The sequence below is a fragment of the Ranitomeya imitator genome, chromosome 3, assembly GCF_032444005.1.
Source record: "Ranitomeya imitator isolate aRanImi1 chromosome 3, aRanImi1.pri, whole genome shotgun sequence".
NCBI lineage: Eukaryota > Metazoa > Chordata > Amphibia > Anura > Dendrobatidae > Ranitomeya > Ranitomeya imitator.
Window position 1 is genome coordinate 183064245 of NC_091284.1, and position 15930 is coordinate 183080174.

The 15930-nt window shown below is 45.4% G+C and overlaps 1 protein-coding gene across 4 annotated transcripts in view; it reads right to left on the minus strand.

Annotated features, from left to right (window-relative positions):
• Positions 1–15930, minus strand: part of SLC35A5 (solute carrier family 35 member A5) — a 56166-nt gene that overhangs the window by 11444 nt on the left and 28792 nt on the right. For 3 of the 4 annotated variants that reach the window (XM_069761673.1, XM_069761672.1, XM_069761674.1), the window contains one exon: positions 1571–1704. In XM_069761673.1, coding sequence (XP_069617774.1) covers positions 1571–1704 — 134 coding nt within the window. Of the gene's footprint in view, positions 1–1570; positions 1705–6466; positions 6593–15930 lie in introns of those variants that run through there. The other variant, XM_069761675.1, reaches the window with a different exon arrangement.

The window sequence follows — 15930 nt, forward strand, 5'->3', positions numbered from 1 at the left end:
TTAATATCATACCCATTAGAACTTCTTTTATTTACACATATGCACCCCGTACTGCCATTTTAAGGGCAAGTTCAGAACTTGTCTTTTTTAGAACTTGTGTTTTTTTCTGCCACAAATTCACTTCCCTGTGGATTGCAGTGTTACTTCCCAACTGACGTTAATGAAGACCACACAAAGAACTGAAAATGACACATACAAAAACAGCTTTCCATTAGCCGGTTTAGAAACATTTTAGTACATTACAATCCAGTTCTGAACTTGATACAGAATAAATTTTAAGGACATAAGATAATATCCATTTGCCAAATAAAGGGGGAAGGCAAAAAGGAAAGTTGGTTTATTAAATTATGCTCACATGCAGCTCAAAATTCCACTACAGAAATTGCCTTTAGGCCTCGCTCACACACGTGTATAACACGGCTGAGTGCTATCTGACATTTTATCGGATAGCACTGGAACCGGTGTTATACTATGGGGCAGTGCAGATCAGCGATTAATTTCTCCAGCCATTCGGCATCAGAGCGCAGTCACAGCATGCTGCAATTGAGCACTTACTGTACTCTGATCCGCTTGTCTCCAGAGGAGACAGGAAATAATTTCTCCCATCTCCTCCATTACCTATCTTGGTGTATAATTAGACTACTCTCACTTTATTAGACTGCTCACTTGCACCAATACCAGTCTATGGGTGCGTGACACATCGGACTGCACTCGGATGTCACCCCAGTGCAGTCTAATATACACCGAGTCAGGCAATGGAGGAGATGGGAGAAATTATTTCCTGTCTCCTCTGGACCTGTGCAAGAGGATCGGAGCACAGTAAGCCAACAGTTGGCTCACGCTCGCAGCAGAGCTGGAGCCAAGTGCCATTAGCATCTCGCATCTCATGTTATACGCTCATGTGATTCCAGCCTTAGGAGGTATCTCAATCGTGTCAAAAGAGGGCTTATCACTAGTCTGTGCCTTTACTTTAGGATTGATGTGGGCCTGACCTCTGGGACTCACGCCAATCCCAAGAATTAAGGGGCCATAGCCATGTATTGGCATCACAGTCTCTGCCCATTGGTGCACCAGTCAGCCGGCTGTGCAGGGTACTGCATTTAACACTACTCATTCGGGATCACTTCTCTGTACAGTGGGCGGCAGTTTAATCTGGACGTGGTAAATATCCACGATATTGCCGTTGATTTAGATACCGTATTTGCATTTCAAAAGAAGAAAAATACTCTAGTTTCAGTGTCGTAGAACAGGAATGATATTAGTATAAAACTTCCAGGTAAACTGGAAGGGCGTGCTCCCGAAACAGCCCATCCTTAGGTCAACAGTGAGAGGCTACCAAAGAAAGCTACTGCACTCCAAGATCAATTCACAGGGTGCTGATAGCCACAAGTGGTTTCATAAGTGGAAGCAGGTCTTTTTTTTGTTTGTTTGTTTGTTTAAAAAACCTTAAGATAGTCTCTCAAAAAAGATTCAGGGAAAAAAATTTCAGTAGAATATATCATATATATTAATAAAGAAGTTCATATAAAAACAGCAACACATCACCATAAAAAATATACTCATCCCTTACTGGCGGTAGGTAGGACAGGACGTAGAAAATTATAAGATTGTCTAAAAAGTAGAGAAATGCCGGCACAGCCCATTTCATGTAGCGGCAGAATTCCTTCACTGTAAAGTACGAGGAGCTTCGCAATGATCGCTTTTCTGAAAAATACATAAACATACATAAAAAACTAGAACATGAAGCAAAAAAATGGCAAAATGGGAAACAAAGTCATAATACATTGCCATACAGTTGAGTAGTCCAGCTTCCGGACAGGAGACGATTATTTATTTTGAGCAACACACTATGATTCATTACCCATTAACCCCTTACCAACTGTGTGATTTTCCTTTTATTTTTGTGCTTTAGTTTTTTCCCTACCCTTCTTTCATCAGACGTAACCTTTTATTTATTTATTTTTGTCGACATAATTGTATTAGGAATTATTTTTTGCAAAAAGAATTGTAGATTTGAATGACATGTAAAGGAAGATGGGGAAAATAATTCCAAGTGGGGTGAACTAGCAAAAATAATGCAATTCCACCATTTCATAGTTTCACAAACATACTATGTTGTGATGACTCTTACCCCCCAACCCATATGCTTTAAATGCAGCCTGGCTTAGGCTAGGTTCATATTGCGTTAGCAGCAGCCTGTTCAACACATGCGTTAACGGCCGATGTGTCATCGTGCTAGCACAGCAGATAGAGCTAGCAGATGCTCTATCTGCACTAGCGGTGACGGACCCGGAAACGCTGCAGCCCGCGTCCCAGGGTCCATCACTCAATGACTGCACATCGCTAGTGCATGCCCATTGTGGGCGTGCGCTAGCGATGCATCCGAAATTGGACTCAATAGCGGCGTTAACGGACTGCGTTACACCGCGTTATGCAGCAGTGTAACGTAGTCCGTCTAACGGACGCCTATAACGTAATGTGAACCCAGCCTTAGAGGTCAATAATAGGTCTTGAAGTGCCCCACTTGTTGGGTCCTGAACCAGTTGTCAAAGGTAATTGTCTTTCATTGTTTCCTTTGCTGGACCTTCAGGGTTCTGCTCCTCAATGTCCTGGTGGTGGAAGCCCCCTATGATAATGACTTCTCCCTGATTAGCTGCCACATCCATTTGCTCTATGGGGATATTTTCTGATACTTCCACTATACTTGGAGACAAACATTTTCCTTGGCCTCACATATCAGCAAGTACGATGGGTTTTAGAAACAATTTTAAATATAAACAAACCCCTCTCGCTTATTTGTACTGTCATTCCTGGACAGACTTATAGCCCTGTAAATTAACAGCCCAATCATAGCTCTCATCCAGCTATGTACCCGTTATTTCCCACCACTTCATAATTTTATTTCAACAGTATTAATTCTAATTCTTCCATCTGGTTGGTCAGGCTTCTCGCATCAGTGTACATGCACTTTATGCATTTCTCTGCACCTCTATTCCGCCTTAGGCTATTGACTGCCCTTACCCCTCCCCCATGCCACACACAATTTCATTACTTATGCACACTCTTCCCCAGCTGTACAGTAATTGACCACCCCCAGTCCCTAGTTTAAACCCTCCTCCAACCTTCTAGCCATTTTTTCTCCAACCACATCTGCACCCTTCCCATTCAGGTACAGCCCATCCCTGGTGTAGATCCCATAGCCAACAGAGAAGTCAGCCAAGTTCCCTAAACCCAAAATTCTCCTTCCTAGACAAATTCCTGAGCCACTTATTCTCCTCCTTAATCTCCCACTGCTTACAACACAATTTGCTGTAGTCATCTTTAAGGACCTTCAACTTACCTCTAAATTAGTCATTGGTGACAATGTGCACCTTGAACTCTGGGTCCTTGTTAGACTCTCCCAGTAATCTGTCAACCTCATCAGCGATGTGTCAAACTCAAGCGCCAGGAAGACAACACACCAGTCTTTGTGACAGATTGCCCTATTACCCTAATAACGGAGTCCCCACTAGCAACACTTATCTGGCCTGCCCTGAACGCCTATTCCCCCTCTTATTGAAGCAGACACTTCCCAGCTTTCAGAGGACAAGTCTTGCGTCAGCAGTGCTACTCCTGTACTGACAACCCCCTCATCTGGCAACTTAAAGAGAACCTATCACCCTTCCAGGCGTTTTTAACTAAAAGAGCCACCTTGTGCAGCAGTAATGCTACATTCTGTCAAGGTGGCTCTTTTAGTTGGGGTCCCTTCCAAAGCTGAACTATTCGCTTTTATAATTTGCCCCTCATACCTGTAGTCTGTCCAGGGGGCATGTCTTTTCCCCCAGACACAAACGCCTCCCAGCCATCCCTCGGCCCCTCCGTGCGCCGCCTCTTCTTAAGTCATTAACGTCCCCGGCGCCTGCGCTGTAAAGTTTTTTTTTTCGGGCATGTGCAGTTTGCGCTGCCCTTAGACTCCCATCACATGATGGGAACTTACAGCGCAGGCGCCGGGGACGTTACTGAAGGAAGTGGAGGCGGCGCTCAGCGCACGGAGGGCCTGACTGATGGCTGGGAGGCGTTGGTGTTCGGGGAAAAAGACATGCCCCCGGATAGACAACAGGTATGAGGGGCAAATTATAAAAACAAATAGTCCAGCGTTGGAAGGGACCCCAACTAAAAGAGCCACCTTGACAGAATGCAGCATTAGTGCTGAACAAGATGGCTCTTTTAGTTAAAAATGCCTGGGGGGGTGACAGGTTCCCTTTAACCCCTATCTGACCTTGGACGGGATAGTACGTCCAAGGTCAGATCCCCTGCTTTGATGCAGGGCTCCGCGGTGAGCCCGCACCAAAGCCGGGACATGTCAGCTGTTTTGAACAGCTGACATGTGCCCGTAATAGGCGCGGGCAGAATCGCGATCTGCCCGCACCTATTAACTAGTTAAATGCCGCTGTCAAACGCAGACAGCGGCATTTAACTACCGCTTCCGGCCGGGCGGCCGGAAATGACGTCATCGCCGACCCCCGTCACATGATTGGGGGTCGGCGATGCGTCTCCATTGTAACCAGAGGTCCTTGAGACCTCTATGGTTACTGATCGCCGGTGGCTGTGAGCGCCACCCTGTGGTCGGCGCTCACAGCACACCTCCATTTCTGCTACATAGCAGCGATCAGCAGATCGCTGCTATGTAGCAGAGGCGATCGAGTTGTGCCTGCTTCTAGCCTCCCATGGAGGCTATTGAAGCATGGCAAAAGTAAAAAAAAAAAAAGTTGAAAAAAATGTTAAAAAAATAAAAAATATATAAAAGTTTAAATCACCCCCCTTTCGCCCCAATCAAAATAAATCAATAAAAAAAATATCAAATCTACACATATTTGGTATCGCCGCGCTCAGAATCGCCCGATCTATCAAATAAAAAAAAGCATTAACTTGATCGCTAAACAGCGTAGTGGGAAAAAAATTCGAAACACCAGAATTACGTTTTTTTGGTCGCCGCGACATTGCATTAAAATGCAATAACGGGCGATCAAAAGAACGTATCTGCACCGAAATGCTATCATTAAAAACGTCATCTCGGCAAGCAAAAAATAAGCCCTCAACCGACCCCAGATCACGAAAAATGGAGACGCTACGAGTATCGGAAAATGGCGATTTTTTTTTTTTTTTTTTTTAGCAAAGTTTGGAATTTTTTTTCACCACTTAGATAAAAAAATAACCTAGTCATGTTAGGTGTCTACGAACTCGTACTGACCTGGAGAATCATAATGTCAAGTCAGTTTTAGCACTTAGTGAACCTAGCAAAAAAGCCAAACAAAAAACAAGTGTGGGACTGCACTTTTTTTGCAATTTCACCGCACTTGGAATTTTTTTCCCGTTTTCTAGTACACGACATGCTAAAACCAATGATGTCGTTCAAAAGTACAACTCGTCCCGCAAAAAATAAGCCCTCATATGGCCAAATTGATGGAAAAATAAAAAAGTTATGGCTCTGGGAAGGAGGGGAGTGAAAAACGAACACGGAAAAATGAAAAATCCCATGGTCATGAAGGGGTTAAACTTGTTTGGGTGGGCCAGATCAGGACTAGCCTCCCTGGCACTCTTCCCACTACCCCGTCTTCTGTCACCCAGCAAGCTGCCTCACTGTCCTGAAGCTCAATACTATGATCCTCCCCCCACATCTATCCTAACCTTAGCGAGCACTTGCTCAGTGAGCAGCTAAACTCATTTCCATATTGTCAATGGATCTCAGTATAGCCAGCTAGATCCAGTACCTGGGTTTCCAATTGTACAATTGTACAGAGCAGTATGCCCCCTCAATCGGCTGGTCAAGGATTGCATACATGTGACAAGATGCACACTGGATGCCATTGTTAATCATGGAGCACATATTACTAGTGGGGATTTCACAAGTCAGAAATAAATAGGCAAGTAAATACAAATCATAAATGAATACAAGTTACTTCTGTCTAAACTCCGTGAAACCAAAGTCACTGAATAAAAAAGGGCTTGTCCACTACTAGGACATTCTCTTTTCATACTCCACGCTTTGCCCCCTTTAAAAAAAAAAAAAAGAAGCTTATACTCCCCTCCTGTGCTGGCACCATTCTCACGGTGTTAGCACTCGCTCTCAGAGCCCTCGTGCAGTTGTTGTGACACGTGACCCCGGCGCCCAATCAGCACTGGCATCACTGTCCCCGCCTTTGTACAAATTGAAAATGAAAAGAAAGTCCGGGCTGTGGCTGATCTCTGGCTTCCTTTTCAGTGACCTTCCTGATTGGGCGATGTGGTCACACAGTGCTGACACAGCAGGAACAGCACCAGCACGGAAGGGGAGTATAGGTTTTATTATTTTATCGGGCCAAGCGTGGGGTATGACAAGGCGTTGTCCAAGTAGTGGACAACTTGTTTAAGCCAAATCACACTTAAAAACAAAATCACACTCGGAAGCTCTCACGTGCATTAGAACAGATTAGTTAAATACAGTTACCTTATATTCTCGAGTATAAGCAGAGTTTTTCAGCACTTTTCTTGTGTGGAAAACACCCCCCTCGGCTTATACTCAATTGAGGGTCCCAGAAGATGAAGGGGGAGTGGCAGCAACGGTGCAATGGATTACTGAAGGCAGCTACGGGTAAATAATAATAATAATAATAATCTTTATTTTTATATAGCGCTAACATATTCCGCAGCGCTTTACAGTTAAAGCCTGTGCCCACTGCTAAAGAGAAATTAATATTCACTGTGCTGTGATAGCAGGCATAGTAGTCACAGCCGCGGCTTCCTGCAGCCGCTGGGAGGTCACAAGTGCCCGCTACTTAAGAGAAATGAGTACTCCCTTCTCTCCACTCCCTTTGGAGCAGAGAGAAATGAATATTCATTTCTCTTAAGTAGCATGCACAAGTGACGGGCCTGCTGCTGCAGGAAGGCGGCGGCTGACACTGTACACGTTATTAAATGACAATACTCACTGCCCTCCATACACATATTACTGGCTTGGATAGCAGGGAGTATTCCGGCTGCTGTCCTCTGCTTGTAAGCAGCGCATGATGTCACTGCCATTTGGAGTTTACAAGAATAAAACTGCTTGCACCGGAACAAGAAACTGCGAGGGAGCACAGGGAAGGTAAGTAGTACACTTTTTTTTTTTTAATGTTTTTTGATGGGGCCATGCAGACCAGGGTAGGGATGAGGAGGCAATGCAGACCAGGCTAGGGATGAGGAGGCCATGCAGACCAGGCTAGGGATGAGGAGGCCATGCAGACCAGGCTAGGGATGAGGAGGCCATGCAGACAATGCTAGGGATGAGGAGGCCATGCAGACCAGGATGGGGATGAGGGGACAATGCATAATCGGCTTATATTCAAGTCAATAAGTTTTCCCAGTTTTTTGTGGTAAAATTAGGTGCCTCGGCTTATACTCGAGTATATATGGTACCTTTTCCTTTAACTGCAATACAACCTGCAACTTGTTGCTGTTTTTTAGATTTTGTTTCTATGGCGGTCACTGAACAGTATTTGAAAAAAAAAAAAAAAGGAGCAGCAGACCTTGGTAATATTCTGCAGGTCACTACGATTACGGTTATATCACATGTAAAGTTTTTGAAAAATATATTGGTTTGCATAACCAAACCAAGAACATTTAACATTTTCGATTTATGTCAATGGACCGGGATGATTATTTGCTTTTTGTGTGGCGAGCTGACATTTATATCGATACCATTTTGAGATAGATATCACATTTTGACTTCATCTTAAGGTGTGCCCATCAAGGACAGGAAACCTGCTGAATAAAAGGGTGGTACCGCTCCTCTGCATCAGTTGGGTTTCAGAGCCTGTGAGGACCTCCAGACAGTTATTAACAAAACAATCACCAATCAATATTTCTACTTAACACCCCTATGTAGCGCACACCAACCAGGTGATAAAAAGGGAAGAAATATAAGGGTGCTGTCATGGGCTCTGTAAAATCCAGTTACTTGTAAATAACTAAAATTTTTTCCCTTCTCCCATAACAGCACCACATGAGAGATTCATATAGTTCAAGGCGCCTTAGGGAGGGATCACAGCTTGTAACCCCTTTCTCCCAAATGACAGGTCATCAGACGAAGACAGATTATGTAGATAATGCTTATAGAAGGTAGAAGGGGAACACCATGTCGCTGCCTTACATATCCTGTTGATCAACACCTCTGCCTTCTCAACCAAGGAAGTTGCCATGGCCCTGGTGGAATGAGCCTTCAAGTTCTCTGGAACTGGTATATTACTAGAGGAGTATGCTAAGATAATGGCATCCCTAATCCATCTATCTATGTTGTTACTTTGAGACCTTTCCTAACCCCTTGGAATGACACGAATAAGGACTCACTTTTTCTCCATTGTTTTGAGCTAAATATTGTACCAGGACCAGTTTAACATCTAGCATCTGAAGTCACTGTTCCTCTGCATTTTTAGGTTTGCTAAAAAAGAGGGGAGAACAATTTCTTGGCTCCCACGAAATTTAGAAGCTACTTTCGGTATGCTGGGTCTGGTCTCCGTATAACTACCATGATCTGTGTAAACGGGTACTTGACTGATAGAGCCTGTAAGTCACTGACCCAGCGGGCTGATGTTAGGGCCACTAATATCACTGTCTTTAGCGTGAGTATCTTGGCTGGGGGCAGTGTTCTGGAATCACTGCGTTGAGAAACACGTGATGGTGTCTCCGCGGTGTTGGATGTTTTGGTCTCCCCGAGGTCAATCATCTGTGCCTTTATAGCCTTTTTACTAGGCACTGCTCCTAATAGCCAGATTCCTACTCCACACTGATGAGGGGCAAAAACCCCGAAACAGCTGTCTGTGGATGGATACCATGCTTGGTATAGGTGGCTTTCCTTCATAGGATGCTGCCCTTCCCGTGGTTGTTCCTTCCCGGGCAAAGGCCTGGCTATTCACTGCTTGCTTCGAGAAACACGTGATGGTGTCTCCGCAGCTTCTTTACATGCATCTGCATATTTCCCATAAGGGATGGGGGCAGTGTTCTGGAATCACTGCGTTGAGAAACACGTGATGGTGTCTCCGCGGTGTTTGATGTTTTGGTCTCCCCGAGGCCAATCATCTGTGCCTTTATTAATCCCTTCATGACCCAGCCTATTTTGACCTTAAAGACCTTGCCATTTTTTGCAATTCTGGCCAGTGTCCCTTTATGAGGTAATAACTCGGGAACGCTTCAACGGATCCTAGCGATTCTGAGATTGTTTTCTCGTGACATATTGGGCTTCATGTTAGTGGTAAATTTAGGTCAATAAATTCTGTGTTTATTTGTGATAAAAACGGAAATTTGGTGAAAATTTAGAAAATTTTGCAATTTTCACATTTTGAATTTTTATTCTGTTAAACCAGAGAGTTATGTGACACAAAATAGTTAATAAATAACATTTCCCACACGTCTAATTTACATCAGCACAATTTTGGAAACAAAATTTTTTTTTCCTAGGAAGTTATAAGGGTTAAAATTTGACCAGCGATTTCTCATTTTTACAACGAAATTTACAAAACCATTTTTTTTTTAGGGACCACCTCACATTTGAAGTCAGTTTCAGGGGTCTATATGGCTGAAAATACCCAAAAGTAACACCATTCTAAAAACTGCACCCCTCAAGGTGCACAAAACCACATTCCAGAAGTTTATTAACCATTCAGGTGCTTCACAGCAGCAGAAGCAACATGGAAGGAAAAAATGAACATTTAACTTTTTAGTCACAAAAATGATCTTTCAGCAACAATTTTTTTATTTTCCCAATGGTAAAAGGAGAAACTGAACCACGAAAGTTGTTGTCCAATTTGTCCTGAGTACGCTGATACCTCATATGTGGGGGTAAACCACTGTTTGGGCACATGGTAAGGCTCGGAAGGGAAGGAGCGCCATTTGACTTTTTGAATGAAAAATTATCTCCATCGTTAGCGGACACCATGTCGCGTTTGGAGAGACCCTGTGTGCCTAAACATTGGAGCTTCCCCACAAGTGACCCCATTTTGGAAACTGGACCCCCCAAGGAACTTATCTAGATGCCTAGCGAGCACTTTAAACCCTCAGGTGCTTCACAAATTGATCCGTAAAAATGAAAAAGTACTTTTTTTTTTTCACAAAAAATTTCTTTTCGCCTCAATTTTTTCATTTTCACATGGGCAATAGGATTAAATAGATCCTAAAATTTGTTGGGCAATTTCTCCCGAGTACGCCGATACCTAATATGTGGGGGTAAACCACTGTTTGGGCACACGGCAGGGCTCGGAAGGGAAGGCGCGCCTTTTGACTTTTTGAATGGAAAATTAGCTCCAATTGTTAGCGGACACCATGTCGCGTTTGGAGAGCCCTTGTGTGCCTATGCATTGGAGCTCCCCCACAAGTGACCCCATTTTGGAAACTAGACCCCCCAAGGAACTTATCTAGATACATACTGAGCACTTTAAACCCCCAGGTGCTTCACAGAAGTTTATAACGCAGAGCCATGAAAATAAAAAATAATTTTTCTTTCCTCAAAAATGATTTTTTAGCCTGGAATTTCCTATTTTGCCAACGGTAATAGGAGAAATTGGACCACAAATTTTGTTGTCCAGTTTGTTCCGAGTACGCAGATACCCCATATGTGCGCACGGCAGGGCTCAGAAGGGAAGGCACGCCATTTGGCTTTTTAAATGGAAAATTAGTTCCAATCATTAGCGGACACCATGTCGCGTTTGGAGAGCCCCTGTGTGCCTAAACATTGGAGATCCCCCCACAAATGACCCCATTTTGGAAACTAGACCCCCAAAGGAACTAATCTAGATGTGTGGTGAGCACTTTGAACCCTCAAGTGCTTCACAGAAGTTTATAACGCAGAGCCATGAAAATAAAAAAAAAAATTTCTTTTCTCAAAAATGATTTTTTAGCCCGCAATTTTTTATTTTCCCAAGGGTAACAGGAGAAATTTGACCCCAATATTTGTTGTCCAGTTTCTCCTGAGTACGGTGATACCCCATATGTGGGGGTAAACTACTGTTTGGGCACATGCCGGGGCTCGGAAGTGAAGTAGTGACGTTTTGAAATGCAGACTTTGATGGAATGCTCTACGGGCGTCACATTGCGTTTGCAGAGCCCCTGATGTGGCTAAACAGTAGAAACCCCCCACAAGTGACCCTATTTTGTAAACTAGACCCCCCAAGGAACTTATCTAGATATGTGGTGAGCACTTTGAACCCCCAAATGCTTCACAGACGTTTACAACGCAGAGCCGTGAAAATAAAAAATCATTTTTCTTTCCTCAAAAATGATGTTTTAGCAAGCATTTTTTTATTTTCACAAGGGTAACAGGAGAAATTGGACCCCAGTAATTGTTGTGCAGTTTGTTCTGAGTATGCTGGTACCCCATATGTGGGGGTAAACCACTGTTTGGGCACACGTTGGGGCTCGGAAGTGAGGGAGCACCATTTGACTTTTTGAATACAAGATTGGCTGGAATCAATGGTGGCGCCACGTTGCGTTTGGAGACCCCCTGATGTGCCTAAACAGTGGAAACCCCTCAATTCTAACTCCAACACACCCCTAACCCTTATCCCAACTGTAGCCGTAACCCTAATCACAACCCTAACCCCAACACACCCCTAACCACAACCCTAACCCCAACACACCCCTAACCCGAACCACAACCCTAATTCCAACCCTAACCCTAAGGCTATGTGCCCACGTTGCGGATTCGTGTGAGATTTTTCAGCACCATTTTTGAAAAATCCGCGGGTAAAAGGCACTGCGTTTTACCTGCGGATTGCCAGTGTTTTTTGTGCGGATTTCCTATTGAGGAACAGGTGTAAAACGCTGCGGAATCCGCACAAAGAATTGACATGCTGCAGAAAATACAACGCAGCGTTTCTGCGTGGTATTTTCCGCACCATGGGCACAGCGGATTTGGTTTTCCATATGTTTACATGGTACTGTAAACCTGATGGAACTCTGCTGCGGATCCGCAGCGGCCAATCCGCTGCGGATCCTCAGCCAAATCCGCACCGTGTGCACATAGACTAATTCTAAAGGTATGTGCACACGCTGCGGAAAACGCTGCGGATCCGCAGCAGTTTCCCATGAGTTTACAGTTCAATGTAAACCTATGGGAAACAAAAATCGCTGTGCACATGCTGCGGAAAAACTGCACGGAAACGCAGCGGTTTACATTCCGCAGCATGTCACTTCTTTCTGCGGATTCCGCAGCGGTTTTACAACTGCTCCAATAGAAAATCGCAGTTGTAAAACCGCAGTGAAATGTGCAGAAAAACCGCGGTAAATCCGCGATAAATCCACAGCGGTTTAGCACTGCGGATTTATGAAATCCGCTGCGGAAAAATCCCCAGAGGACCAGAATACGTGTGCACATTACTAACCCTACCCCAAACCCTAGTTCTAACTCCAACCTTAGTGGGGGAAAAAAAAAAATTCTTTATTTTATTATTGTCCCTAACTATGGGGGTGACAAAGGGGGGGGGGGTCATTTACTGTTTTTTTTATTTTGATCACTGTGAGGTTTTATCACAGTGATCAAAATTCACTCTGGAACGAATCTGCCGGCCGGCAGATTCGGCGGGCGCACTGCGCATGCGCCTGCCATTTTGGAAGATGGCGGCGCCCAGGAAAGAAGACGGCCGGACCCCGGGAGGCTAGGTAACTATAAGGAGGGGGGGAGATCAGGGCACGGGGGGGCGTCAGAGCACGGGGGGTGGATCGGAGCATGGGGGGGGGGGGGGATCGTAACACGGGGGGGTGGATCGGAGAACGGGGGGGGTGGATCCGAGTGCGGGGGGTGGATCGCAGTGCGGGGGGGTGGGATTGGAGCACGGGGGAGCGGACAGGAGGACGGGGGAGCGGAGCACAGGACGGAGGGGAGCGGACCACAGATCGGAGGGCTGGGGGGGCGATCGGTGGGGTGGGGGCACATTAGTGTTTCCAGCCATGGCCGATGATATTGCAGAATCGGCCATGGCTGGATTGTAATATTTCACCAGTTTTTTAGGTGAAATATTACAAATCGCTCTGATTGGCTGTTGAAAGTGAAACTGCCAATCAGAGCGATCGTAGCCACGGGGAGGTGAAGCCACCCCCCCTGGGCTAAAGTACAACTCCTCTTGTCCCTGCACGCCGGGTGAAATTACAGTTAACCCTTTCACCCGGCCTGCAGGAACGCGATTCCGCCATGACGCATACGCTGCGTCATGGGTCGGAATGGTACCGACTTTCATGACGCAGCGTATGCGTCAAAGGTCGGGAAGGGGTTAAGATCTTGTTTAAAGGGAACCTGTCACCCCGTTTTTTCAGATTGAGATAAAAATACTGTTAAATAGGGCCTGCGCTGTGCGTTACAATGGTGTATGTAGTGTACCCTGATTCCCCACCTATGCTGCGAAATACATTACCAAAGTTGCCGTTTTCGCCTGTCAATCAGGCTGGTCAGGTCAGGTGGGCGTGGTGACATCGCTGTTTTTTCCCCAGCTTTCCGTTGGTGGCGTAGTGGTGTGCGCATGTCCAAGTGCCGAATCCAGTGCGCGCAGGTGAAGTAAAAGCGCACGATCTGCGCTATTACCCTTGTCATCGGTGGGGGCGGCCATCTTCCTGAGGCCGCGCGTGCGCAGATGGAGTGCTCTGCTGCATCTGCGCACGCGCGGCCTCAGGAAGGTGGCCGCCCCCACCGATGACAAGGGTAATAGCGCAGATCGTGCGCTTTTACTTCACCTGCGCGCAGTGGATTCGGCACTTGGACATGCGCACACCACTACGCCACCAACGGAAAGCTGGGGAAGAAACAGCGATGTCACCACGCCCACCTGACCTGACCAGCCTGATTGACAGGCGAAAACGGCGGCTTTAGTAATGTATTTCACAGCATAGGTGGGGAATCAGGGTACACTACATACACTATTGTAACGCACAGCGCAGGCCCTATTTAACAGTATTTTTATCTCAATCTGAAAAAACGGGGTGACAGGTTCCCTTTAATCGCAGTGTTCCAGGGGTTAAAATGCCGGGAGCGGTCAGTGACCACTCCTGGCAACAGTGCCGGGTGTCAGCTGTGATAATGCGATGTCAGAAAGGGGTTAAATAGAATTGGGACATAGTCTCTTTGATATGTGCTGGGTAACCCGTCCCTGCACAGAGCACATTTTTTATTATTTTGCTTATTCCTACATTTCATGGGCCTTTCCTAGTAAAAAAAAAAAAATACATAGAGAAAAGAGACCCATTTAACATGGTTAACTTTCACATAGATCACGCACCATTCTGTTGATCAATCTAGGGTACTGAAGATGAAGGTTGGATCAGTTCACAAGAACATTCTCCCTTGAGGGTGGTGGATTCATGAACTGTCCTGCTCCTCTGGCCGGTTTTGCCGCTTATTCGACTGCCATTGCCACGCTCCTGGCGATGACACTACTGGCATTGTTGCTGCTGCTGTGGTGGATGCTGCATATCGATGTTGAAGGACTGCTGCCAATGCCATAATTATCCTTCGACCATCCCCATATATACTGGGATGGTCTAGGCACTCCTCGGTCCGGCCCCTCCCAGTTTCCGGGTCAATTATTACATTTGAATCCAGCACGCTGTGCCCAGGGAGCCTTGGCAAGCCCTGTGCAAGAGACTTTCAGCAAGAGGCCTCTGCCTGCATGGCGCTGCACCGACCTCCTGGCCATTGGTTGCTCACCCCTCCGGAAGACATCCCGTCCGGGACACCCTCCAGACCTGGGTAAGTCCGACGTTCAACTCTCTTCCTAGGTTCCCTAAAGGACAGAAAACCAGACTGATGCAAAGGAGAGGTACCACCCTTTTATTCAGTAGTTTTCCTGTCCTTGATGGGCGGATACCCTCTCAGGTGGTGCTGTCATGGGAAAAGGGGAAAAAACACGTTTCTGAAGTATCAATTTTTTTCTATCAACTGTTTACCGTACGTGTTAAATTTAGACTTTGATAGATCAGACTTCTGAAGATGGAAAAATAGCAAATATGCCTATTGTTTTTAACGGAGTTGTTTTTTGTTTTTTTAATTAAAAAAAAAAAAAAAAAAACTTAAAAAAATGTTTTTACTTTGTTTTCAGTCCCTTTGGGGGACTTGAACTTGCAATCGCCTGTACTACAATTCCACAATAATGCATTACATATTTGAAATCAAGGTCTGTCACAGGCTGGTCTTCACAGAAGCACTGTAATGGCAGGCAGGGGGGCCTTCAGTGGCCCCATGGGTGCCTTCAGTGGCCCCATGGGTGCCTTGGCAACCCAACAGCACCGTATAATGGATCTGCATGGGGACCGATGGGTGGGTGGAATGGTGTGCCCCCATGGAGCATATACTTCAAATGCTGCTGTCAGAAATTGATACTGGAGGCATTAGTATCATTGTCCCATTCACCTTCATAGGACAACACTCCGGTTCAATGCACCAAATGAATGGAGAACAGATAGGTAGAGCAATGTAAACATTGAAGAGGGTCCAGCACTTACACAAGTGTTTTGGCCTCTTCAAATAGCAGTTCACAGAGAGTGCCAAGAGATGGACCCCCACCAATAAACATACCGTATAAAACATTTCTATATACAAATTATTAGTTTGTACAAGTGCCATGCTGTGTCCATTCACTCTTGGGGTCAGACACATGCTTGCATTGATGTCAACAATGTGGAACCACGCTTTGTGTCTTTTGGACTGGCGTCTGATCAAGCTCTGTCTGAAGATTGACAAAGTGGGTGATGGTGGGCAAAGGGAAGGCAGTAACATGACCATAGCAGGATTTGTTTAAAGCTTGTAGCTATGGGCATGCATTGGTCCAAATGGGAGTTCTAAACATAAAACAGTAGGCTAATCTTAATACATTATAACAAATTCATAAATTATAACCTAAATTTACAATCTAAATGCTCTATGCTCCATATTGCGATTCCGCATCATTGGTAAAGTCT